Source organism: Balaenoptera physalus (genome assembly GCF_965194825.1).
Source record: "Balaenoptera physalus genome assembly, chromosome: 12".
Lineage (NCBI taxonomy): Eukaryota > Metazoa > Chordata > Mammalia > Artiodactyla > Balaenopteridae > Balaenoptera > Balaenoptera physalus.
Window position 1 is genome coordinate 88193834 of NC_138897.1, and position 27596 is coordinate 88221429.

At 48.0% G+C, this 27596-nt stretch overlaps 1 protein-coding gene across 3 annotated transcripts in view; it reads left to right on the forward strand.

Annotated features, from left to right (window-relative positions):
* Nucleotides 1–1626: 1626 nt before the first annotated feature.
* Nucleotides 1627–27596, forward strand: part of HVCN1 (hydrogen voltage gated channel 1) — a 29889-nt gene continuing 3919 nt past the window's right edge. The window contains exons 1-6 of one of the 3 annotated variants that reach the window (XM_082416885.1): nt 1627–1699; nt 2256–2337; nt 6561–6600; nt 20316–20591; nt 25204–25308; nt 26891–27122. In XM_082416885.1, coding sequence (XP_082273011.1) covers nt 6580–6600; nt 20316–20591; nt 25204–25308; nt 26891–27122 — 634 coding nt within the window. In that variant the 5' untranslated portion in view covers nt 1627–1699; nt 2256–2337; nt 6561–6579. Of the gene's footprint in view, nt 1700–1827; nt 2221–2255; nt 2338–6560; nt 6601–20315; nt 20592–25203; nt 25309–26890; nt 27123–27596 lie in introns of those variants that run through there. The other 2 variants (XM_082416886.1, XM_082416884.1) reach the window with 2 other exon arrangements.

The following is a 27596-nucleotide window of genomic DNA, read 5'->3' on the forward strand; positions in this document are numbered from 1 at the left end:
TCTGTGATAGGCAGAATACTGGGCCCCCAGAGATATTCAAGTCTGAATCCTCAGAACCTATGAATATGCTACTTCACATGGCAAAAGGACATTGTACATGTGATTAGGTCAAGGATCTTGAGATGGGGAGATTATCCTGGATTGTTCAGGTGGGCCCAATATAATCACAAGGGTCCTTTTAAAAGAGGGGGGGGCTTCGCTTGTGGCACAGTGGTTAAGAATCTGCCTGCCAATGCAGGGGACATGGGTTTGAGCCCTGGTTCAGGAAGATCCCACATGCTGCGGAGCAACTAAGCCCGTGCGCCACAACTACTGAGCCTGCACTCTAGAGTCCGTGAGCTACAACTGCTGAGCCCGTGTGCCACAACTACTGAAGCCCACACGCCTAGAGCCCGTGCTCCGCAACAAGAGCCAGAAGGGACACAGCCAAGCTAACACCTTGATTTTAGCCCTTTGAGAACCCCCTGGACTTCTGACCTCCAGTGCTTTGTTGTTTTAAGTGTTATTTTATTTTTTTAAGCAAGAAGATTTTTTTTAAAATTTTATTTATTTATTTATTTATGGCTGTGTTGGGTCTTCGTTTCTGTGCGAGGGCTTTCTCTAGTTGTGGCAAGTGGGGCCACCCTTCATCGCAGTGCGCGGGCCTCTCACTATCGCGGCCTCTCTTGCTGCGGAGCACAGGCTCCAGACGTGCAGGCTCAGTAATTGTGGCTCACGGGCCTAGCTGCTCCGCGGCATGTGGGATCTTCCCAGACCAGGGCTCGAACCCGTGTCCCCTGCAGTGGCAGGCAGACTCTCAACCACTGCGCCACCAGGGAAGCCCCTAAGTGTTATTTTTGTGCTGTGTTAGGCGACTAGGTTTGTGGTAACCTGGTACAGCAGCCACAGAAAACTAGTACAGCTCCAAGGAGTTGAGACTCCCCCCCCCCCCGCCCCTGCCCGCCAACCTAACCAGAAGAAGCAGGGAGGTGTGTAAAAGATAGATGGCTTCTGCCCTTGGAAGTTTGGGACAAGTGGTCTTTTGGGGAAGATGGAAGCTAACGGAAGACCTGAGACCAGTGCGAACAGTGCCAGAAATAAGGTATGGACAGAGCGCTGGGGAGGCCTGGGTGAGGGAGGGCCTGCAGGGGAGGGGCGGGGAAGCTGCGGAAGGGGAGCACTCGGCGGCCTGAGCACGGGTGTGCTCTGCCTCGAGGCCGGAAGGCTCCTCCCTCGTGCCAATACCAGCCCAGCTGCAGGGCACCTCCTCTTCACCTCCAGCCTCACCTCCCCCCCATTCTAGGGGCGTCCTGACAGCTTCGAGGTTGGCCACCCCCTTAGGGCATTCTGCCCACCCTCCACCCCCTGCCTGCAGATACTGTGCAGGGGACACTCAGGGCCCCCCTTAAGTAACCAGGAGTTGGCAGGGGGTAGGGGGAGCGAGCCGGAGCCAGCCCTGCTTCCCTGAGTGTGTGTGGTGGGGAGGCGGGTGGACCCGCTGCCAAGACATCCCGTTGGAGGAAGGAAGTGGTTCCCTCCTCCCACCCCTTCCCTTAGGGTCGCCTGGGCCAGGATTCTCCTGATTCGTGATTGGCTCCCACGGGCGGGACCTTTGTCCATCTGCGGGATTGCAGGAGGCCCAGGTCAGGCTCGGGCCTGCGGAGCGGGAGGGGGCCGGATGGGGGGGAAGCCAGAGAGCAACAGGGAGACCGACAGACAGGCAAGAACGAGGGCAACGGGACGGACGCGGGCCAGAGCCCGAGACCGGCAGCTGACTGAGTTAGAGGGCGGGCGGCGGGAGGGGGCGGGAGGGGGCGGGAGGGGGCGGGAGGGGGCGGGCGGGACGGCTGGGCAGGCGCCGAGCTCGCAGTTGCTGCGGTGGCCACCGGCGGGCCGGGCGCAGGGTAAGTGCTCCAGGGCCCGCCCGGGGCGCGCTGCCCTTCTCCGAGCCCTCCCAGCCCGAGCCTGCCGGGGACCCCCGCGAGATCCCAGGAGGCCCCGGTTTGCCCTGGGTTCTAGCGTTTCCCAGCTTGGGGGAACGCGGGCAGGCAGTGATAATTCAGGGATCCCTGCCTGGCCCACGGATTCTAGAATCCAGTGGAGGAGAGGAGGACAGGAGACAGCACGCACATCTCCCCTTGAAAACGGAAGTGTTGATAAGAACTACCCTTTTGTATGGAGTGCTTACATGGGCCAGGTGCCTTCACTTCATCACATGCCGCGTAGCAGCAGCAGCAACAGGTGAGGTAGGTACCATCCTTGTCTCCCTCTTCCAGGTGAAGACACCAAGACTCAAAGAGGCCAAGCCACTCGCCGGGGGTCACACAGCCCAAAGAGGCAGAGCCAGAACTCACCCAGGTCGGTGTGAACCCCTGAGTCCTCTTACTCATCATGCCTGCCCTGCCCTGTCCTGCACCCCTAGGGAGACGGCAGGGAGAAACCAGTGCTGGGAATAGTGGAGGAGGCCGAGATGAGCCAGCCTGCTCATCCCTGCAGGAAGAACCTCCACGGCAACAAATCCTTCGCCTGGGTAGGGGGTGCCAAGGAACAAGAACAGTGGGTTGGCGCCAGGTTAAACTCCAGGACAGAGAGGAGAGAGCGGTGCAGCCCCTGTCCAGGAACTCCTGGGCCTGTACCAGCGCTCCCACTGGGCACAGGGGGGCTCTTGCAGGCTTAGCCATGGGACTTCAGTTCTCCGTGCCTCAGTTTCCTTGTCTGTTTCCTTTGCTTATCCTTAGCCTCGGGGTTAAGCGTGCTACGTGCCTCAGAGGATTGTCGAGAAGATTAAATGAGATGGTTGGTGTGAAGGCTTAGCCTAGTGCGTGACTCAAGCTGTGCCCCCCTCCACCATCCCCACCCATCTGAAAGCACTTCTCTGTCCTTCACCCTCAAGTCAGAGCTATCTGAGATCAGCGGTATTTCCTGCAGCCCCGCCGCAGCTGGAAGCTTCTTGAGTAAGACCAAGGCTGGGGGCTGCAACTCCTCCCTCTCTGACTCCGAGGGCAAGGCTGGTAGGGGCAGGGTTTTGAAAATCTTTGGGGTGAGGCTTGCACAATTCCAGGACTGCCCTGTAGCCCCCAAGCCCTCCCCCACCACCAGTTTAGCAAGAAGGAGGAAGCCTAGCATATTCTTGCTCCAAAACCTGCTCCTCTCTTTGTCCCCCACATCTAGGCCAGCAGCAAGTGCGACCCCTCCACATATTCTGAATCTGGTCACTCCTCTGCATCCCCACCGCGACCCCCAGATCCTCAGCACTGTCTGCTGAACTCTCTGCACAGTCAGGCCCTGATTGATTCCTGACTCTTCTCATGCCCCCATCCTCACTCCTTTGCCTGCTCACTACAGCCATACTGGCCTCCTCCTTCTTTCTTGGACATACTAAATTCTCTGCTCTCTCAGGGTCTGTGCACATGCCCTTCCTTCTCCCAGGAATTCTCTTTCTTGCCATCTTCTTGTGATGCACCTCCTTGCAATTCAGAGACGACCACAAAAGTCACCTACTCAGAAGCCTTACCTCACCACCCCAAGCCGCAGGAGCCACTCTTGCCTGCCCTTTATTGCATTACTGTTTTTCTTTCCGGAGCTTAGCCCTGGGTGATGTTACCTTGCTTATGTGTTTCCTGGCTAAAATGTCAGCCTACCAGAGCCCAGACCTTTTTCTTGTCTCTTCACTTTGGATTCCCCAGAACCCAGTGCCATGCCTTGCACAGAGTAAAAGTTCCGATAACTTTGTACAATTGCAGGCAGTGTGTGCAACCATCAGAGTTCTACTTCTCATTGCTTAATAGCCTTCTTTCTACATTTCTACATAGACCTCAGAATTGTCATTCCTCCCACTGCCTTCCTCAGCTTTTCCCTACAGTGGGGCTTATAGGCTGTTTCCAGGTTCTAACCCTAATATCCAACTTTGCTTTAAACACTGTGGTACAAATTGCACTTTTTTTTTTTTTTTTGCTTTCAAATGATTTTTGAGTTACAGTTTCCAAACTGATGTGTTCAAGTCAAGGGTATGATCATCTTGAAGGCATATACCACTTATTACCAGGTGACTGTTTAGAAAAATTATCCCCAGCAATGTGTGCAAGTTTTCCTACAGCCCAAGCAGTGGCTTTTTTCATTTTTGTTTTGTCTAGTTTAATGGGGAGGTTATGGCAGGTTTAAATTTTCCGTTGCTTGAATTAGTGAATCTGGGTGTTTTTCTATGCATGCGCTAGTTCTGTTTCCTGTCCTGTGGAGGAAGGAAATCTCCAGGGCACCTTCATTTTTCCCTTCACCTTCACTTTTGGTGGTGGTTCCACTTGAGCCCACCTCGTGAGAGCAGGGTGAGGGCCCCCAGGGGCTGGAACAGGAACACACCCAGGTGAACGCTGCTGGTTGCAGAAGCTGCTCTGCCAGTCAACCAGCAAGAAACTGAGTCCCTTGTGCCCTAAGCATGGTACTGTGGGGAGAAAAAGAACTCTTTTTTTCTTTAGGTCTTTGTGATCTTTTTTCAAAATGGTAATATTTTTTAAATTACAAAAATAACACATGATATATAAGGAACTGGAACTTTGGGAAGCTAATGTTGGTCACTAATGGGAACTACACACAATTCCTCAGGGGAATCCTGTGTGGTCATCCAAAGAGTGCATTTGCTCTAGAGCACACGGCGTAGAACGATCTCTGGGACACTGTGTTAGTCTCCTATGGCCGCTGTAACAAATGACCACACATCTGATGGCTTAAAACAACATAAATTTATTATCTTACAGTTCTAGGGGTCACACGCCCAAAATCAGTCTTGGTACACCAAGATCAAGGTGTTGGCAGGGCTATATTGCTTCTGGAGACTCTAGGAGAGATCTGTTTCCTTGCCTTTACCAGCTTCTAGAGGCTGCCCTTATTTTTTGGATCATGACCCCATCCCTCCATCTTCAAGACAGCATAACATCTTCAAATCTCACTCTGACTCCAATCCCTGCTTCTGTCGTCATATCTCCTATTCTTCTGATTCTCTTGCTCTACTTGTAAAGACCCTTCTGATTACACTGGGCCCACCTGGATAATCCCCCATCTTGGAGTCCTTAATTTCATCACACCTGCAAAGTCCCTTTTGCCGTGTAAATTGACCTATTCAGAGGTTCTGGGGATTAGGACTGACGGGGCTATCTTTCAGCCTCCCACACCCTAAAGGGAAATAAGCAAGGTTCAGAGCAGTGTGAGGGCTCACATTTGTTTAAGGGGAAAAAAAAAGAATAAATATGGCTGTGCTTGGAAAGACATAGAATACCTCCAAAGGCTATGTGGGAAACTGGTAGGAGAGGCTTTCTGGGAAGAACAGGAGTAGAAAGAAGACTTATTTGTCGTAGTATCCTTTTGTATTTCAATTTTTTACTACATATGTCAGCTATGTTAAAAATAAGTTTTAAGAAGTAACACATAGTCATTGTAAAAGTTCAGACCTTCCAGAAGCTAAGAGAAAGAAAATACCCACCCCACCCTCAAATCACTCCCATTTTCTCCAGCAATAACCACTGTAAAGAGTCTGGCTGTATCCTTACAGACTTTTAAAAAATGCATATATCATGTTTTCACATAGATGGGATCATACTGTACACACTATGCTATAATGTGATGGGGGGGCACCTGTTATATTACATCTTTCCTCATCCACATATGGAAATGTAACAACACTGGAGTCTCCCACTCCCAGATGTACTGTAACTGACTCAACCAGACCCTCCCTCGTTGGTGGACATTTAGATTCTTTGCTGCTTTCCAGAGCAATCTCAGCACTAACATGTCTGTCTGGTTCTTAATTGGAGTGAAATTCACATAACATAAAATTAAATTTTTTTAAATTAACTTTTAAAGTGAGCGATTCATTGTCATATAATACGTTCCCGATGTGGTGCAACTACCACCTCTTTCTAGTTCCAGAACACTTTCGTCACCTCAAAAGGAAACTCCGTCCCCATTAGGCAGTCACTTCTCATTCCCCTCTCCCCGTAGTTCCTGGCCACCACCAGTCTGCTTTCTGTCTGTACAGATTTGCATATTCTGGATATTACACATCAATGGAACCAAGTACTGTGTGACATTTTGTGTCTGGCTTCTTTCACTTAGCATAATGTTTTAGAGGTTCATTCATGTTGTAGCATGTGTCAGCACTTCATATCTTTTTTATTTTTTATTGAGGTATGATTGACCTACAATAGTTTCAGGTGTACAACATAGTGATTCGATATTTGTATATATTGCAAAAGTACTTCATTTCTTTTTATGGCTAGATAACATTCCACTGTATGGATATAACATCTTTTATTTATCCATTCATATGTTAATGGACATGGATTGCTTCCTTCTTTGGCTATGAATATTCGTGTACATGTATTTGTTTGAGTGCCTGTTTTCAGTTCTTTTGGGTATATACTCAGGATGTACATCCTTCTCCGCATGCTTTGAGCTTTATTATTTACTATTTTCAGACACTGTTAACCGAAGCAAGTTAAAAATAATTTGTAAGGAAGTGTTGGAAAACACATACTAAGGCGAATGACAGTAGGATGACAGATCTGGACAAATGTTTTCTTATTTTCCAGATCCGGAGACGACAGGAAAATGGCCACCTGGGATGAAAAGGTAAATTAATTCTGGAAGACTAGCAGCGTTAAAGGACCTCCGAGCCTTGAGAAGATAATTCTGTTTGGTGTTTCTAACCGGATAGAGGAAAAACACGTGTTCAGGGTGCTTCTGCCATACCAAAGTGTTAAAAGTCACCGAGGTGAAAGCTGTAGAAGGAACCTCAAGATAGCCTGATAATCGGAAACAGACCATTCAAAACCCAGCTCTGCATTTTAATAGCCCTGTATCATTTGGTCACGCCCTTCACCTCCCCGAGCCTCAGTTTCCTTATCTGGAAAATGGGGAGAAGTTACTTAACCACTCCTGTTCCTGAAGGCTCGCGGGGAGGAGTTGAGGAGGCAATGGTCTCAGAATGCTAGGCCAATACTGAGCCCATAAGGACTTCTCCCAACTGCTTATTTTACAGATAGAGACATTTGGGCACAGAGAAGTAAAGCTACTTGCTCAAGATCACACAGGTAGGAAGTGGCAGAAATGAGATTTCAACCTAGCCTGACTCCAAAGTGAATGCTCTGCCTCCTGTACTGTGCGGCCATCCTGAGTAGGACTAGCAAATTCTGTCCTTGATATCTGGGGTGCAGGCTTGTTGGATCTGGGGAGACATTAGTTGTGAAGGGTGGGGCAAGGTGAAGAGGAAGTGTTGGCTTCCATTTCAGCTGTTCACTTGGAGCTTCTGGGGGCCTGGACAGGTAGAGCTGTCAGGGCAGTGCCAGAAGCTCAGGGTAGCAGAAGAGTGATGGGGCAGAGTTGGAGAAGCAAGTGTGAGGGTTAGAGGACCATGGGATGATGATGATGATGATGATGGTGATGGTGATCTTGCATTTTGTCAAATTGATGGCCCCTTTAATTGTAAGAGTATTTCTGATTTAAAGCTGTTTACAATGTGGGAGGAGGAAATGACCAATGGCACTTACAACATGCCACCAATTCTGATTTCAGAAATGTGGAAACGTGGGAAAATGTTCATCTTTGCATTAATGAAATATGGTGGCATTTCCAGCAGAGGGATGACAATCACCCTGTGTAGAGTTGTGTCAATTCCTGATAAGATATGGGAAGCTTAGTGTCTGCCACCCAGTAACAGGAGTTCCGTGAGTTCCAGTTATCATTAATACTCACAGAAAGGCAAATGGAACAGTTTCCTTCATTTATAGCTCCCTACTAGGCAAACCAAAAAAACAAGCGGAAACGCTCGATGGTGGTTATGCTGTGGTGTAACCGGCTCACTCCTACATCTCATGAGGGGCTGGATCAACCCACACGACTGCTGGAAAAAAACTTGACAGGGTGTATAAAGAGTCATGAAAATAGTCATAATCAAACCTGGTCATCTTACTTGCGGGAAAGGAAACAACCGATAAAAAGGAAAAAGTATAATTTACAGCACAATTTAGAAACACAAATTTATGTGTTTCTTAGCACGTAAGATGCCATTGATTGTAGATGCACCATTATTTTATGTGCTACGAAGTAGAAAAAGTGCCGCCATTTACTGTGATCTAATGTGACACAACACTGACACTGGTCAATTGTAAGACAGACTTCAGAAATGTTAATATGTAGAAAATGTGGCCTTAGAATTGGTGATAAAGGTGCTAAAAATGAACAGAAAACACAATAATGAGCACTGACTCCTTGGTAAATTTCTTGGCCATTAAAAAGTCATAAGTCTGATGCATATAGGTAGTGGGGAAAAAATAAGATACAAAGTTGTCTGCAGTCTTCGATTATAATTATAAAAGACATAGAGAGTGAGATGGGTAGATAAGTAGATGATAAGTTTGGTGTGTTGGGATTATTAATTTATTTCTTTTTGCTCATGTTTTCACAATAGTAATACTAAAGAAATAGATCTGGAGTAAAGGTCTGCTCATTGGGGTGAATGACAGCAGGTAAAGCTGGGGATTCCGGGTACCTCAGGGGGTCTGGCTGCATGGACAAGTCGCAAGGGTGGGGGTGAGGGCACAGAAACATCAGGGCAAGCAGCGTGTTGGAATGCAGTCAAGGACACACCTCGGGGGACTCCTGGGGGCAGGAGCCTGTCTGTCATGGCACAGAGGCCAAAAGAAGGGGTGGCCCCGGCGGCCTTGCTGGGGAGCTGGGGAAATTGGACCAGGGCCACGTGTAGCAAATAAGCCTCTTACTGATTCAAAGAACAAGTTCCTTTTAATAATTTACCTTGTGAAGTTAATTATGTTTTTAAAAAATTGTTTTAATAGGATTGCTTTTAGGAGCTTTTTAATTGTCCAGCTCCTCTAATTTTGGGGAGGAAAACAGCTCTGTCATAGAAAAAACTGGTGGGGTTTTTAGCCATGGCTCAGACCTGATTTGCTGTAGCCAGCTCTGCCCAGAGGGGCCCCCAGCAGGCTGTGGACATCTACCCTCCTGAGAGGCCCTCCCTGCCCCTTCCCACCTCTCTGAGCCTCCGTTTTCCTCTTCTGTAAAGTGAGAACAGTGAGGATTAAACAAGATAGTGCCTGGAAAGCACTTAGGAGGGTGCTAGGCTATAACAAACGTTTGAAACACAGGAGCTATTGACGCCATCAAGAGGATAAAGTAGGTTTTCAGCCCTTCAGCAGACCTAGTCCCCAGCTCAGATGACTGCATGTCACCAGCCACATCTGGGGAACCTGGTTGCCAGGTGTGCTTAGAAATCCTTGTGGCCATTTGGCACATTTCTCACAAGGTGTTTGGAGGCACCAGGTTCATTTATGATGCTGGTTCTTGACCTTGGCTGTACATTAGAGATCCCAACACCCAGGCCACCCCCCAGACCAACTGAATCACAATCTTGGGGCCTGGGACCCAGGCACTGGGTTTTTTTTTTAAAGCATCCAGGTGGTTCCAATGTGCAGCCAGAGCTGAGAGCCATTGGTTAGACTGCAGCTGCCCTGGCCTCCTTCCAAGGACTGAGCCACAGTGGGGCAGGAAAGAGGGGAGCCCTGAATTCTTGTTTATCCCATCTTTTCCACGGCTGAAGCATCACTAAGATGTTGGGGGATGGGGTGGCCCAGATGACTCAGTTGTACTGGTGATAGGTCCTAATTTCTAGCTGGGTAACTATATATTTTTCTTTCTATGCTTTCATTTCTTTCTGTGCTTTTGTTAACACAAATAGCAGCCTGACTTATGCTTCTCAGTTAACATGGCTGATTCACAGACTTTGGGCAGGACTGCCACCTCTCTGACAATCATCCTCTCCCTCCCCCAGGGAAATAGACAGAGTACATCCCACCATACCCATGTTTTTCAAACTCAACCCATTAGTGATTCCTGAAATCCATTAATGGGCTGCCATCAGCCTTTTAAGAAATAGAATAAAGTGGAAAACATAAGTCTCTCACATGTTAACTTTAGTGTTGGTTATAGAAGGTATATATGTCAATGTGTACTAAGTGGCAGGATATAAAATGTGTTTCTTATTGAGTAACACTGGGCTGAACTCCCCGCCCAGCATTGGCCTTCACCAGCTGTGAGCTGGGTCCAGGGCAGCATTCAGAGAGGTCGTGCAGGAGGGAGAGGGCTCTGGGCCAGGCAGCCTGGGTCAGAGTCTGAGCTCTGCTTCTCACTGGCTCTGTGACCTGGGGCAAGTTGCTTGGCCTCTCTGTTCTCAGTTTCCTCACCTGTAAATGAAGAGGATTCAGTCCCCACCTTGTTGAGTTGTTGCTGTATGTTACAAAGGGCTTTTGCACAGAGCTCAGAAAATGGCAGGTGCTCTGGGGATAGTTACAATCACTGCAGTTTCCACTACCTTAAATATTATTTCCCACATCGTCTCCACCCAGCCTCATGATCAACTTGCCAGGTCAACAGACTCTTCCATCAAGTCAGGAGGGTTTCTGACCCTACAGGAAATGGAGAGAAAAGTTGGAGAATACGTCTCTGGGGCACCTGGGCCACCAGTCAGGCTTCTCAGTCTACCAGCAGCACCACCCACCGCCCAAACTAGTCAGCCGTCACGGTGGTTATTTTCATGAAACCTCAAACTTCCTCCCCACCCTAGAGAAGGAAAAGCTGCTACGCTTATTTAAAGACTTCCCTGATTTTAAAAATAGGCATTCCTCGGAACATAAATCCCTGGGGACAGGGTAGGGGGAGGTGGCCGTAGAGTACGTGAGCCTCTGGGGTACATGAGTCCCCCAAGAGGAGATATTTGCTCGAGGGATTCATTCCACCCTCCAGGTATGTTTAGTGGGAGGGAACCTGTGGTCTTCCAGGCATGAAGAATACGGAGGATATGGCATGAGCAGAAACCCACCTACCCAGTCCCCTAATGGGGAGTGGGGGAGGAAACAGACTGTTACACAAACAGGTGGATCCATCTCCACTGGGGAGGCATGTGGGCCATGCATGAATGCAACAGGGGAGGTACACGGTCAGCTTCCTGGAGCTGGGATGCTTGAGGGAGACCTCCTGAAGGAGGAAAAGAAAAATGACAAGGTGGAAGAGGAGTGGGCGTTCTAGGCAGAGGAAATCACGTGTGCAAAGGCCTTGTGGTCGAAGGAACCTATTGAGTACAAAGGGCTGAATGGAGACCATGTGGCCAGAGCAGAGACTGGTGACAGGTGAGGTCGGATAGGCAGGCAGAGGCCACAGCGTGCAGAATGGCTATAGGTCTCTGGAAGGCACTTGGGTCTTTTTTTTTCTTTCCCAGCCGCACCACACTGCTTGTGGGATCTTAGTTCCCTGACCAGGGATAGAGCCCAGGCCCTTGGCAGTGAAAGCGTGGAGTCCTAACCACTAGACCACTAGGGAATTCCCTGGGTCTTTATTTTTAAGATCAGTGGGAAGCCAAAGAAGAGTTTCAAATAAGGGAGTGCATTAGGGTCCCCAAGATCAGCCCAGGTTCAGTGATTCGCTAGGAAGGCTCATAGGACTCAGCATACAGTTCCACTCATGGCTAAGATTTTTACAAAGAAAAATCAGCAAAGGGAAAAGATACATGAGGTGAAATCCAGGGGAAACCAGGCACAAGCTTCCAGATTCCTCTCCCAGTGAAGTCACATGGGACTTGCCTAATTCCTCCAGCAGCAAATTGTGACAACACATGCTAGGAGAGCTTGTTAGAGACTCAGCACCCAAGGTTTTTATTTGGGGGCTGGTCACATGGGTACCTTCCAAACTCCAAAAATTCCAGACTACCCAGAGGAAAGCAGGTGTTCTACATAAACCACTTGTCTTTACAAACAGTCCGGTCACAGTGAGCTGTCCTTACCAGGTGGGAACCCTCCCAAAATCCAAGTTCCCAGATGTCAGCCAAGGGCCAAGCAGGCCTTTCTAAGGGCAGCAGCCCCAGGCCTTTTCTGCACAGGGAGTGACATGATTATGTTTCAAGAAGTGCTCTCGAGAGCACAGGCTGCTGACGAGAACCTAAGAGTGATGGGGAGAACAGTGAGGAGGAGCTGGTACACCCTCCGAGTAAAAGGTGGAGGCTGGGGCAGGGAGGTGGCAGAAGATGGGAGAAGTAGATGATGAATTCAAGGGTCATTTAGATGCTAAAATGCACAGGGCTTAGTGATAGGTGGGCTTTGGGAGAGGGAGATGGAAGGCAGGGGTTGGGGACAACTTCTCTGACCCTGGCTGGGTGTGTCTGAAGATCCCTGGACCCAGAAGACGAGGTGCAGGTGCAAGTCCATGGACTGTCCACTGGGTGGTGGCAATTGCCATGTTGCAAGTCTCAGTTTCCCCTGCTAAGGGAGGGAGGATTGCATCTCAGAACCTTGATTCAGCCTCTTTCAATATCATCGTTCTTGTTGCTTTAAAAAAATCAGCTTTTCTGGCATGTTTTCGCCCTCATTGACAGAGCATCTCAGAAAGAACAAAGCTAGTAGACCTGAGTTCATATGCCAGCTTTACCACTTACGTTTCTTTGTTTTTAAAAACTGTACACCAACAAGTTCTCAGTGTAAGAAATTAAAACAACAAACAGTATATATTAGGTTGAACCACATGAAATTGTCAGTTTCTACCAATTTTGACCTACAAAAATGGTCATTTAAAAAAATTTTTTTTTAATATTTATTTATTTATTTATTTTGGCTGCACCTGGTCTTAGTTACGGCATGTGGGCTTCTCAGTTGCTTCACATGGGCTTCTTAGTTGCGGCATGCATGCGGGATCTAGTTGCCTGACCAGGGATCGAACCCAGGCCCCTGCATTGGGAGTGTGGAGTCATACTCACTGGACCACCAGGGAAGTTCCCCAAAATGGTCATTTTTTAAAAAGTCTTATTGCAGGAAAGTTTTCTTGAATTATATCTTGAACCATTCTGTTTCATTGTTTTGGTTTTCTTATTCAGGGATTCCAGTTATGTATACATTAGATATATGTGTGTGTGTCTGTATGTGTATGTATATATATATATATTTTTTTCATTCTCCCTTCCTCCCCACTCCCCCCACATACTTCATTCTCTGCAGGTTAGATCTCATTACATAAATGACTATTTCTTATGGTTAAACCTAATAGGAAAAAAAAAAGAAAGTTTCTCTTCACCCTCCAACCCAATCCCAATCCCTATCCCTTCATAGAGGTAACCACTTGGTTTGGGTTGTTGATTTTGTTTTTAACAAAAATGGCATTATACATTTTGATCTGTAATATGCTGGTTTTTACTTGATCATAGATGAAAGACACCTTTCTATGTCAGTACGTACAGCCACGCTGGCGTACTGCATTCTTAACAGCTGTGTGGTATTCCATAGTGTGGTCTACCACAGTGTATTTAACCATGGACCTTGAGGTTGTAGCAGGTCTGCAGTGAGCATTATGCGTGAGTGTCTTTTTGCTCATGTGTGAGTCCCTTGTCAGGTCAAACAATGACATTTAAAATTTTGATAGAAACTGGTTTAAGGCTGATTCTCCTTTGCTCCCACGCCTGGCACATTGGAGAGACTCAAATATTTTTTCAAAAGATGAAACTGCCTCATTGCCCTCCTAAGAAGGATGTACCCATTTCCTTGCCCACCAGGTGGTGTAGGGGAGTGCCTTCCTCCCCCCATCTCTGTCACCCTGCCACACCAGGTGACTTTGGGCAGTAGGTCTCCCCTCCCCAAACTTCAGTTTCCCCTTCTGTAGAATGGAGAGACCACACCTCCCTGTCCTACCTACTTCTCAGGATTTTTGTCAGCATCAAGTGAGAGCAAGAGGGGATGGAGGTGGCCTATAAGCTGCAAGCAAAAAGAAACAAGTGGTTTTGTGACCTCCAAAGGAGGCTGCTTTCTCCCAGGAATGCAGGATGGATGTGTGGCCCACGAAGATGAGAGAGAGAGAGAGAGCACATGGTCTGTAGTAGCACCCTTGGGCTGACTTGGACACACCCCCCCTGTATTAGCTTCCTGGGGTTGCCATAACAAATGACCACAAACCAGATGGCTTAAAACAACAGAAATTTATTCTCTCAGTTCTGAAGTCCAGAGTTCTAAAATCAGGGTATTGGCTGGGTTAGAGGGAGGCTCAGAGGGAGGATCTGTTCCATCCCTTTCTCATAGCTTCTAGTGGTTGCTGGCAATCCTTGGCAATTCTTGGCATTCCTTGGCTTGTTGATGCATCACTCCAATCTCTGCCTCCATCTTCTCGTGGCCTTCTCCTCTGTGTGTCCTCTCCTTTCTTATAAGAACACCAGTCACTGGATTTAGGGTCCACCCTAAATCCAGAATGGTTTTATTGCAAGATCTTTTTTTTTGGCCTCACTGTGTGACTTGCAGGATATTAGTTCCCTGACCAAGGATTGAACCCAGGCCCTCGGCAGCGAAAGCACGGAGTCCTAATCTCTGGACCACCAGGGAATTCCCAGCAAGATCTTTAACTAATTACATCTGCAAAGGCCTGTATTCCAAGCAAGGTCATGTTCTGAGGTTTCAGATGGACATGAATTTGGGGGCAGCCACAGTTCATCCCACTGCACCCTCCTCACAGGCAGATCTCCGGTCACGGGCTGCCTGGCTTTTTCTCAGCCATGTCTTCTAACACAGGGGCTCCAGGTCATACAGCTCAAGGGCATATCCTGGCTCTGCCATTTTCTGAGTGTATGACTTTGGACAAGGCACCTTTTTCACCCAGACTCAAAATGATGGCTTCGACCTCAGAGGGATGTTAGGAATTAAAATGAAATGGTGCATTTAAGGAACTTACCGGTGTGCTGATACAACAAATAATAAACAATCAGCAATAATAGATGTTGCTGCTGTTGTGTCTTGTTTGGGGTACAAGTATTGATTAATAAGCAAATCAGGTCCCTAAAAGTAGGCTGTGGGACGGAACGGGGAAATGGGGACTTAGGGGATATTTGGCCCTGGGAATCAAGAGTCAGCTGACTTTCTTTAAAAGTACCTTTTTCAGTGATTGTTGGATGACCATGAAATAGGGACTTCCCCCTCCTACAGATGGCAGCTTCAGAGTCTGTAAGAATAGACATTCACAAGAACGTTTTCTTCTCCATCAATCGTGGGTCTGTTTTTCCCCCTCTTTCCCAGGTAGTAATTTTTCAAATATAATACCTGTCATGTGTAAACTAGAAGTAGGCGATTACCTTTGATGGGTAGCTCCTGCGGTTTTTTTGTTAATGCATTTATTAAATACTTATTGAGCCCCTCCCTGTGACTGGAGGAGGAAGAGCATCTGCCCTCCCAGAGTTCACAGACCAGTGCCGGAGACAGACAACCTTGAGATGTCACAGTGTTTGTTAGTGAGTGGCTTGATGGGGAAGTAGAGGAAGGACCCTCACCCAGTGGGCGGCGGTTAAGGAAGACCTCCCAGGGGAGGTAAAATTGACGTCTGTAAGACTTGAAAGAGAACTAGGGTGAGACAGGTGAGGGAGGGTATTCTAGGCAGGGGGCAGGCCGTGTGAAGTCCTGGAAGCAAGAGAGAGCATGGTTTATTCTAGAACCGCAATGCAGTTGGTGTAACTGGAGTGTGACGGAGGCTGGGGAGGAGACCAAGAGAGCTTTGACCTTGTCCTGAAGGCAGCGGTTGGCACTGGGTGAGGGTGGAGGGACTGAAGGTAATGGGAAGAGAGGGAGGATAGGCGAGGGCAGGGACACAGCCAGACCAGCATTGGGGAAAGGTGACCCTGGCCACCACTGGGTGGGGAAAGGGTCAGAGGCAGGAGGCTGAGTGAGGAGGCTGGTGCTGGCGTCCTGGCAAGAGGTGAGAGCGGTAGGAGAGAGTTAGACGGAGAAGAGAAGGTGCAGCATGAGTGGTGTTTAGGAGGTTAGATTGACGGAGAGAGAGGAGCCAAGAATGATCTTTAGTTCTTGGCTTGAGCAGCAGGGTGGATGTGACACCATGACCTAGGGGAACATGTAAGGAAGAGTGGATTTGGGGGGAAAGATAAGAAATTAGTTCAGTTTGGGTCATAGCGACTAATGACCTGGCAGGATATCAGACAGCAAGCTGGAGACTGATTTGCACCTGAGCAGCATTGAAAACACAGGTGGGTAGAGACCACCGAAGGGAGAGAGTCGCCCTGTGCCAGGACAAGCTCAGGGTTGGGGACTTGAGGACTTCCGGTGGCGTGGGGGCAGGGACATGGTACAGGAAGGGAGGCCGGAGATGGGAGAAAAATCAAGAGGCGAGATTGTCAAACAGAACCAAGTCCACAGTGTGAGAGGATACAGTCCAGTCCAGCTGGAACCATAGTTGTGGGCTTTGATACGGAAAGGTGACCCCAGAGAGAGCAATGCCAGGATATACTGGGACAGCAAGGGTTAATGCAGGGGAGATGGAGATGGGGGTGTCCAGTGCCAGGGCCTCCACTGATCTAGATTCTCCGGGTTGCACGTGAAAGAAACAACTCTATCTATATAGCTTCAGCCAGAAAAGGAATCTTTCAGTTCATGTAACTAAATAGTCTGGGGGTTGCAGAGCAGGCAGCGGGGCTAGTAACCAGAGAAACAAGATATCCACGGGTGATGATGAAGTTGGAGGAGTGGAGGTGAGAGTTTTTGTTGTTGAGGAATAATAATACCAGCCGGTGCTTACAGAGGGGCTGCTCCAGGCTAGGCACTGAGGCCAGTGGTCCCCGTAACTCACTGAGTCAGTCCTTCCGTCCCACCCAGGCAAGGTGGGGGGATCCCGAGAGCTGAGAGTCCAGAGTGGGTGGTGAAGTTGCTGAGGCCCACAACGTTTTCATGATCTTTGCCCTTTTCTGGAACTTTTCTGCTTCCGGAATGACAGATTTTTGACTTAAAACCAGAGTTGTTTTGTGCTCTGCTGGGTGCCATAAATATTTTCATCCCAAATTACTGAAAGGTGCTTCTTTACTGGGTGCAAAGTTTCCAAAAAAATGTCCTTTCCTGTATGAAATATAAAATGTGGTTTTTGCAAAGCACCCTGAGGTTCCCACCATGCTGAGAACTAGTGCAGGAGGTTTCCATCTGCTAGGTGAGGTGTTTTGAGGGGGGCGGATTATGGCCAATAGCCACCCAGAGAGATTTAGGACATCTGTGGACCTGGCCCTTGGCCAGCCCTGGGAACCCAGCAATTGGAGGGCTGGCATGGGAGACAGGGCACCAGTGCCCTCAGCCAGCAGGCACTTGATGGGCTTCTGCTCTAGGTCAGATGTCACATGATACTCTGGGGACATGGACTCTTGTATATACGTGTTTATATTTTTCCATCAAATTTGGAAATTTTCTTCAGCCATTATTCCTCCAAATATTTTTCCTCTCATCTCCTTTTGGTACTCCAGGTACATGTATATTAGGCCACTTAATATTGTCCCTGAGGCTCTATTCTTCCCCCCACCCCCAGTCTTTTTTCTCTCCATGCTTCCACTGGATAGTTTCAATTTTTTATCTTTTAGTTCACTGAACTTTTCTTCTGCAGCATGTAATCAGCTATTAAGCCCATCCAATGATTTTTCATTTCATATATGTATTTTTCTGTTCTAGAGTATCCATTTGGATCTTTTTTATAGTTTCCATTTCTCTTTTGAGATTCTCCATTTGTTCCCTCATTAAGTTCATGTTTTCCTTGAAATCCTTGAATATATTTAGAATAGCTATTTTCAAGTCTCCATTGGCCAATTCCATTATCTCTGTCCCTTTTGAGCTATTAAGCTAATTTTTCTATTGGTTATGGCCACATTTTTTCTGCTTATTTATCTGCCTAGTAATTTTTTATTATATGTTGGACATTATGAATGTTATGTTGTTGAGGGTGTTTCGCTGTCTTCCTCAAAATAGCACTTTTGAGTTTTGTTCCAACTGGCAGTTAATTTACTTAGGGATAAGTTTGATCTTTTTAAAAAGCCTTATTTTTAAGCTTAGTTGGGAGAGGTCTAAGGTAGCCCTGACTGGAGGGCTAGATTAGGTCTACTTATAAGGCATGGCTTTTTTGGAATTTCTACTGAATGCTCAGAGCGTTCAACAAGATCTCTCTACTCTAGCTGTTTGGAACTCAGATCTCCTAACCCAGCCCTGTGTAACTGGTAGTTGTTCAGCTCACAGTTCCCCAAGAGTTTTTTTTTTTTTTTCCCTGAAAGTTATATTTTGCCCTGCCTCATGGAGTCTTGCTCTGCACATGTGAATTTTAGGACTCAGCCAAAGTCCAATTTTTTGAGTTTCTTCTCTGCGCTGCTTCCTTTTCTCTGGTACCTTGACACACAAATTCCTGAGGAAGGAAAGTTCAATAGCCCTGAACTATAATCTTTGTCTCCACAATCCAGAAAGTACTTCCAGGCAGGTGATTGCGGGGCTCATCTCATTTGTTTCTCTTCTCTCAGGGATCACAGTAAATTTCATATATTTTATCCAGTTTTATAGTTTATCTAGTCTTATGGCAGTTGCTTTAACTGGTATAGTTAATTTTATGGCAGTTGCTCTAACTGGTATAGTTGTTTATACCAGTTACTGTATCATGGTCAGAATCAGAAATCCCATTCTTTTGTATGTTTATGCTCACATTTTACACATTCCAAAAACAATATATAGTAATATTTTGTGGCCATTGACGTAGGAAGAAAACTAGGAGAGTGTGGAATCCCAGATGCCAATGAAGGAAGTTTTTGAAGAAAGGGAGTGATCTACTGTGTTCAGTACTGCTGAGGGGGTACACGTGGATGTCATCAGTGATACACAGAGATGTAGTTCATTCATTTTAACTGTGTATAAAATTCCATCATATGAATAGAGAAAATTCACTTCTCTATCTCCTACCATTTAGGTGAACATTTGCTGTGAACATTCTTGAACATGTTACTGATTTGAGTACATATGGGTGAGTTTCTCTTTGAAGCCCATCTAGGGGTGGGATTACTAGATCATTAACTAGTACAGCTTCATCTTGACAAAACAATGCCAGATTGCTTCCAAAAATAGTGGTGCCAGTGTCTGTTCCTGTCTTCAGGGTTCAGGAGACCCCCATTGCTTCACACATTCACCAACATTTGCTATTGTAGACTTAAATTCTTGCCAGCGTGAGGAACAAAAAGCTATGTGATTGTTACGTCAATTCACATTTTCCTGAATATTAGTGAAGTTGAGTGTCTTGGCCATCTGGGTTTCCTCTCATGTGACCTGCCTGTTAATATCCAGTACGTAATTTTACATGGAGTTGTATTTTTTTGGTAAGATTTCTTTATATATTCTGGACACTAAAATCTTTGTCTATCATATACATTGGAAATATTTACTCCCAGTCTATGGTGTATCTGACTTTGTACAGATGTGTGTGTGAGAAAGAGAGAGCGAGAGATAAAGGTTTTTAGCTTTGACGAGTTAGGTCTATCCATTTCTTTTGTGTTTTGTGTCTTATTTAAGCAATCCTTCCCAGACCTGAGGTCATAAAGATACTTGTCTGTATTTTGTTCTAAGACTTTTAAAGTTTTTTAAAATACATTTATATAGGTTAATACAACTGAAATTTATTCTGTGTGTGGTGTGAGGTAGGGATTTTTTTTTTCCCTGTTGGGAAAGCCAGATATCCTAACCTCTCCAGTGTTTTCTCACTGATCTGGACTGCCATTGCCATCACATCCAGGTTCCCACAGGGACCTGGGTCTGTTTTGGGCTCTTTTTTCCTGTTATGCTGATCATATTGCCTATTCTTATAAACATACCTGAAAGTTTTCATTATTGAACTTTATAAAAAATTTGATGTCTGGTAGGGTAAGTTGGGCAAAGGAATGGGGGGATATTTGCTTTTTTGCTTTGAAGTCATCCGTCTTTAAACAACTGTCCATAATGTATTTAAAACAGCACTGGCTGAACTTAGGAAAAGTCCGCTTGCTGCTCAGACCTTTCCAGGACTGATCTGTGGCATGGAAGGCGGGGAGGGTGGCTTCACTTTTGTGTGAAACTTTGGGTACTTTTACTTTTGCCTTTGCCCTCTCCCCGCCCTGCCAACTCTCACCTCTGGGGTTTTAGGTTGTGATGTCTCTGAACCATGGGCTGCTCTTCCAGTATTTACATGAGGGCCCATGGTGGGTGTTTTGCGACTGGGTGGCAGTACCTCTCCTGTTGGTTACTGCCAACCAGACCACAGTGGCAGGCCTGACGGAATCTGGGGTTTCCTGTTGCCTCACCGGCCCTGAGACCCTGGATTCCAAAAATAAATGCACGAGAAACCACTGTGACCTCATGGTCTGTGCTTGCACGGTGCTCTGAGCACGGGGACTGTCTTCACCCCGTGGCCCGGCCCAGCGGGGGCCCTGCTCCCCCAGAGTGACAGACGGGCCACCTGGGCGCTTCCTCTCTGTCCCCTCCCTTCAGGCAGTCACCCGCAGGGCCAAGGTGGCTCCCGCCGAGAGGATGAGCAAGTTCTTAAAGCACTTCACCGTCGTTGGGGATGACTACCACGCGTGGAACATCAACTACAAGAAGTGGGAGAATGAAGAGGAGGAGGAGGAGGAGCAGCCACCGCCCACACCGGCCTCGGGCGAGGAGGGCAGAGCTGCTGATCCTACCACGGCGCCTGCCCCCGTGCCCAGGCCCCGCCTCGACTTCAGGACCACTTTGAGGAAGCTCTTCAGCGCCCACAGGTTTCAGGTAGGTGGGCAGAGGCCCGAGATGCCTGGGGTGGGGCAGAGCCGTCAGCGAAGAGTCACGAGGGCAGGGTGGGGGCCCATCTCTGCCACCAGCTTCTTCACTCCACACACATCTACCGAGCACTGACCATGTGCTGGGCAGGTCCCATGTGGTCTGGGACCAACTAAGTCCTAATGCAAAAGTCAATTAAAGTTCATCACCTGATGAATGGATAAACAAAATGTGATCTATCTGTCCTCAGCCATAAAAAGGACTGAAGCACTGACACATGCTACAATTTGGATGAACCTTGTCAACGTGATCCTAAGTGGAAGAAGCCAGACACAAAAGGCCACATGTCTTATAATTCCATTTATATGAAAAGTCTAGAACACGTAAATCCACAGAGACAGCAGATTGGAGGGAATGGAAGGGGGGGAGTGACTGCTTAATGGATACAGAGTTTCCATTTGCAGGAATGAAAACGTTCCGGAACTAGATAGTGGTGATGGTTGCACAACCTTGTGAATGTGCTTAATGCCTCTGAACTTTATGCCAACTTTAAAATAGTTAAAATGGTAAATTTTATGTTATGCAAAATTTACCACACACACACAAAGGAGACCGGGGAGGGGGGGCAGTCTCTTCTTTTGTGAAGTGATGCCAAAAATATCTGCCTTGCTTAACCCACCGCCAGCCTCCAGGTGTGGTTATGGGGAGACCCTGAGAGGGAGACGCAGACTTCAAAGAATAGCAAAGGGAATGGGACTTCTACAGGGTTCAACGTCTGTCCCAACATCTGCCAATTTTGAAGGACAAACGCGGTTGGAGTCTGGCCAGCCCTGTCTGAACCCCACCCCACGTCCCCGATGTGGGCAGGCAGGTGTCTGGAACATGTTCTGAGTCCCAGGAGAAAGCAGGAGGCTCCTTGTCAGCCCAGTCCCTGAACGGAGCCATTTTGGGGTCCCTGCTGCAGGGATAACTACGAGAATCCAGCCCCTCCCTAGAGCTGATGTCCCCCCTGGAAGCAGAGAGAAGCAGCCCTTGCCTCTCCCGTCACTGACTTTGTTCCATGGTAAAATAGAAAGAGGGAATTATTTTAGTCTTTTTTTTTCCACTCTCGTGTGACTTAGAGAAACAAAGCAGGCAACACAGCACTCCTGACAGCTTAGTGCTTTCCTCTGTGGCTCTGTCAGAAGAGAAGACTTCTGGTGTTAGGTTGTTGGTGTTGAACTCCCAAACCCTCAAATTCAGGAGAGAAGGAAGGAGCCAGCTTCCTTCCAGCTGCAAGGGGAGCCCTTGGGAGGTCCCACCTCTCCTGACCGGGCCCCCCAGGGGCACGTGGCTCTGGGGGAAAGCAGAGTAGAGATGTTTATTCATTCACTCAGCAGTCGCTTCTTAGCTTCTACTATGTGCCAGGGGTACAGCAGTGAGCGTGGTGGGCATGTCCCTGCCCTCACTCTTGGAGGATTAATGGTCCGTGAAGAGGTGGGCATTCCAGTAATCAGGCAGATGCTGGAATCAAGTGGAGAGAAGTCCTCTGTAGGGAAACTGAAGGGGGCTCTGAGAGATCTTGGGGTTGGCGGAGACCCGACCTGGGATGTGAGGTGGAGGACGTGTGGCAGAGGAGGTGACATTTCACCTGACACCTCAAGGTTGGGCAGGAGTGAGCTCTGTGGATGGGAGGGGAGGAGCTTCCCAGGCAGAGGGGGCCGTGTTTGCAAAGGGCCGGGGGGAGGAGAGGGTCTTCAGTATTCGAGGATTTGAGAAGGGTCCACGTGGCTTATATGTATCCAGTAGAGGGAGAGGAGGCACCGGAAGGCCATCCGTGGGCAGTGGACAGCCATCGAAGGTTCTGAGTTTGGGGGTGGGGAGGGGTTGACATGAGCAGTTTGTAGAGGCGCCCAGAGTAGAAGCAGGGAGGCCACCTTGGAGTAGGGGTTAAGGGTTTAAGGGTTTGATCTCTGCAGATAGAATCAGCATACAAGAAGATTCTGGAAGCCCTTTCTTGGGTGCAGTCTCCACCTATTCCCATGGTTTGAGGTGACCGAGGTGACATGATATATAGTTAACTGTTGTCACTTCTCCCACAGAATGGCACAACCAAGGGAGAGAATTTGGGGTGAGTCAGGCCTCTGTGGAAACCACGGACGGACAGGGTAGCTGGGCTAGGGGAGGATGGCCAGGAAGGCCAGGAGCCTCACTTTTATTACCTGCTCACCGTGGCCGGGCCCTCTGCTGAGCGCTCCTCACACATTATCTCACACGATGCTCCCCTTGTCACTCAGGGTAGAAAATGTGGCCAACCCCATTATCCCCTGAAGGAAGCTGAAGCTTAGAGTTAACGCTGAGGCTCAGTGGAGTTGAGAGCTGTGCCCAAAGTCCAGGCTAACGGGGGAGCCGGCCCAGGACCGGCTGCCCCACCGTCCGCGCTCTGCGCTGCTGCATGCTGAGGCTAGGCACGGCCATTTTCCAGTGACGATTTGGAATTAACCAGCTTCCCTGAATTCTCAGCATTTTTCTTTGTGATGTGGCTCCCTTCAGAACTAATACTGCCTTGTGAACTGGCAAATTCAGGGCCTTAGGGATTAGTTCATAGAGGCTGCGGTTGGGACCTGGGCTTTATAGTTTGTGACCTTGGCTCGCTCTCTCACTTCTTAAAACTGAGGTGAGATTCACATAAAGTTAATCATTTTAAAGTGAATAATTCAGTGGCATTTATTTAGTACATTCACAGTGTTGTCCAACCGTCAGCCACTATCTAGTTCCAGAACATTTCCATCACCCCAAAAAGAGATCTAGTACCCATTAAACAATAACCCCCAATCCCCGATAAACACTAATCTACTTTCTGTCTCTATTGATTTGCCTATTCCGGACATTTCATATAAATGGAATCATAAAATATATGTGGTCTTTTGTGTTGGGCTTCTTTCACTTAGCATAAGATTTTCTAGGTTCATCCACATTGTAGCATGTGTCAGTGCTTTCATTCTTTTTTTATGGCTGAATATTCAGTCTGTTTTTAATAACTCTGTGCCTTGGTTTTAGACCAGATGAGCTCTTAGATCCCTTTAGGTCTAAAACCCAAAGAGGGAGGGAGGAAAGAAAGAAGGAAAGAAAGACCTCACCTGAGGCTTGAGTCTTTTTTTGGCTGCGTTGGGTCTTTGTTGCTGCGCGCGGGCTTTCTCTAGTTGTGGCGAGCGGGGGCTACTCTTCGTTGCAGTGCGCGGGCTTCTCATTGCGGTGGCTTCTCTTATTGCGGAGCACGGGCTCTAGGTGCGCAGGCTTCAGTAGTTGTGGCACACGGGCTTAGTAGTTGTGGCTCGCAGGCTCAGTAGTTGTGGTGCACAGGCTTAGTTGCTCTGTGGCATGTGGCATCTTCCCGGACCAGGGATCAAACCCATGTCCCCTGCATTGGCAGGCGGATTCTTAACCACTGAGCCACCAGGGAAGTCCCTTGAACTTTTACTAAGCTACTGAATTTGGATTTGTCTGAAAACTTCATTACAAAGCACTTTGCCATACAGTTTTCACAATAAACCATGTCATCAAATACTTTAATTACTGAAATAATTACTACAGGTTGAAATGGTCAAAAGGTTTAATAGTCTACTCTTTATAGGCCTGAACTTAATTTCATCCTGAAACTGTAGAAACTGCCAAGATAATGGCAGATTAATTTTCAGAGGTCAAAATCTATCTACCTGAGAGTGTAAGAGGCAAGGCCCTGGGGGAAGTAAGTGATGGTCCAGTATTTCCAAGGGAAGAGAAGGGTCACACAGTGTCCTTTGGGGTTCCTCCCATTGCTGCCATTTCCACCACCACCATGTCATCCCCAGGGTCTCTCCAAATGCCATCACCTCCATCCCACCTCTAATGTCCTCACCATCATCACCACCTCCGTCACCATGACTACCCCCACTGCCATCGATAAGACCACCCACTCACTTCACCCTGGTCCTCACCTTCCTCCCCCATCCAGCAGGTCACAAAACCCACCGGATTGTCTTTCCTACAGCAGCTCTTCTCTGTTCTCCAGGAGACGCAGGACTCCCTCCCCCTTCACTCCCAGCGAGCACATGGGAGTTGGGGTGGGTACCTCATGGCTCCAGCCAGAAGCTGTTTCATGGGCACAGTGGACGTCACTCTAACACAGCTGCCTGGAGGAGGCCATATCTCTGAGGCTGGATGTTTTAAATTTTAAATTGCTTATTGAGCATCTGTTCTGGGCGTACCCTGGCAAGAGCAATCCCCAGAACTAGAAAAATAAACACTTGTAGAAACTTTAGTATTTTTTGCCATCTAGGAATTAGCAGTTTGGTTTGAGAGATGCTGAGAAGCAGTGAATTTACGAGTAAGAGAAAGACCAGTGGTGACCGAGGGTCACTCAGTGAGCCACACGGAGGCTTTAGGAGGACAGGCACTGCCCAGGGCTGGAAGAAGGGGCTCCTGTCGAGAGGAGCTGGCCCCCAGCAGGCTCCCTGCAGGACGCTCGGGCTGTGGGCAGTGGCCTACCATCCTTGGCATCTTTCCCCAGTGGTTTCACTCAGATGTTTCCAGCCCTTAAAGATGAAAGGAGGAGGGTCCCCATTTAGGTCTCATGTTTCTTGCTTCTTCCCTTGGTCCACAGGTTATCATCATCTGCCTGGTCGTTCTGGATGCCCTTCTGGTGCTCGCCGAGCTCGTTCTGGACCTGAAGATCATCCAGCCTGACAAGAACAACTATGCCGCCAGGGTAGTGTGTCCGCAGCCCTTTAATGTGGTTCACTCTGTGGGTGGGCAGAGTGGGGCAGCACCTGCCTTGGAGTAACCAGGCCTTATTTGAGAGTAGTTTGATTGGGTGCTTTCAGTCAAAGAGCAGAGAAAATGTCTTCCTTTCCCAATTATAGATATGAATTTACTACAAGCAGGAAACCTCCTCAAGTCACTTGATGGCTTGAACCTTGAGCTATCCTAGACCACTGAGCTGGAGTTTGTCACTGATTCTCAAACCAGGAGCATGATTCCTCCCCATCCCCCAGAGGAGGACGAGCTGTTTTTCCTCCTGTCAACATTCTGACGTGGTCCCTGTGCTGGAGCCATCTGGGGAGATGTGCCCACCATTTATTCCCTGATTCACAGTTCCTGCCTGAGCCCATCCCAGACATTCACCCAAAGGGCAGTGGACACACTGAAAATGCACTGTGCGGCCCATCACCAGTAACAGGGGAGAAGGCCGGGGGCTTAAAAGCATCTCCCCACACCCTTTGAAAAAAATTCAGTGGACAGTGCAAAAATGTCTTTTCAAATGGTAAAAGAGCAGGCAGAAAATATTAAACCTCCTTCCTACTCGTGGCCCCTTTCACCACGGCAGCCGTTAACGTTTTCGTCTGTGCCAACCCAAGTCCTCCCATAGATAGATGATTATCTTTCCTCTCCCTCTGTTGTTTAGTAGAATCAGTAATACACCTCCTATACTCACTGTCTTGTGCCTTTTTACTTTTTATTATGAAAAGTGGCAAATACACATTTTGCTGTATTTGCTTTCTTTATATATATATATACATATCCACAAACACACCCCACACCCATCTATTTTTGTCTGACCATTCGAAAGTAAGTTAGACATCACGGCACTTCACCCCTAAATATTAAATATCCAAACTGTCCCAAATTTGGTCACGGTGAGCCTCTTCGAGCTGCCTGCTCTGTCCTCTTGACATGACTCCATAGCCTTTGAGCGTTTCCTTGCTTTCTGGCCCCGGATGATGTCCCAGGTCACTCGTGCTTTCCCTGCCCCAGAATGGAAAAGGTTACTTTAGTGAAGGCTAGTATTTATAAATCAAGATCTGGGAACTCTCTTCACTTACCATCTTACCATCATTTCTAGTAGATACATACAGATCAGCCTTGGTCTTTTGAACAATTGCGTAATGCTCCACGTGGAGGTACCATAATGCATTTAACAAGTGCCCTAGTCTAGTGGACATTTCTGTTGTTCTCCAAACAATGTAGAAAATCTTCTGTTCTGCAAATGATGTTGCAGTAAATAGCCTTACTGCCTTTGTGCACGCGTGAGCTTTGCAGGGCCAAAGGGCATGGTGGATGTTTTCAACTGCCATTGCCCCACTGCCCTTCAGAGAGCAACGTGTGTGCTGTTCCCAGCCACAGTCCGGCCCGACAACAGCGCCCGGTGCTGGCAGGAATTTGGGATTGGTCAAATGAATGGATTCTCTCGGTGGCCGGGCAGGTGCATTCAAGGCCAGCTCGTCCGTGTGACCTGCCCCAGCCCATGACAGCCTGAGTCTACTCTCACTGTGTCTCCTTGTCCCCTTCAGGTGTTCCACTACATGAGCATTGCCATCTTGACCTTTTTTATGATGGAGATTTTCTTTAAAATATTTGTCTTCCGCTTGGAGTTCTTTCACCACAAGTTTGAAATCCTGGACGCCATCGTCGTGGTGGTTTCCTTCGTCCTCGACGTTGTCCTCCTTTTCCGGGAGCATGAGTTTGAGGCTCTAGGGCTGCTGATTCTGCTCCGCCTGTGGCGGGTGGCGCGGATCATCAACGGTATGTCCCCTGCGCTCCTGGGCTGGTGGGGGGGGGGGATGGGGGATGGGGGATGGGACAGTGGGTGGAGCCTGGAAGGGGCGCAGAGGCCCTGGTCCTCCTCCTGGCAACCAAGAGAAACATGAAGTGGTCTGATTTGGTGTCCCACTGCCACCTTTGTGGCTACAAATTGACACCAGGACATGTGCTCTGAGAGGAAGTGCCTTTCTCCTTCAGACTCTCATTTCTATGATTACTGAAAGATGTTTATGGAAAGGGTTAGACTAATCCCTGATCAATCCCTGCCGGCTTGGTTCCCAAAGCACCTTTGTTTTTCATTTGGTGTTTCCTGGGAGTCTTCTACCAAACCCCATCCCACTTTGGGAGGGGCACCATCCAGAAGGGGAGCAAGGAGGCTGAGAAATGCTGTACACTAGACTCTGCCCCCTTTGAGAAAGTCACAACACGAGTTAGCATGATGAAGGCTCTGAGAAC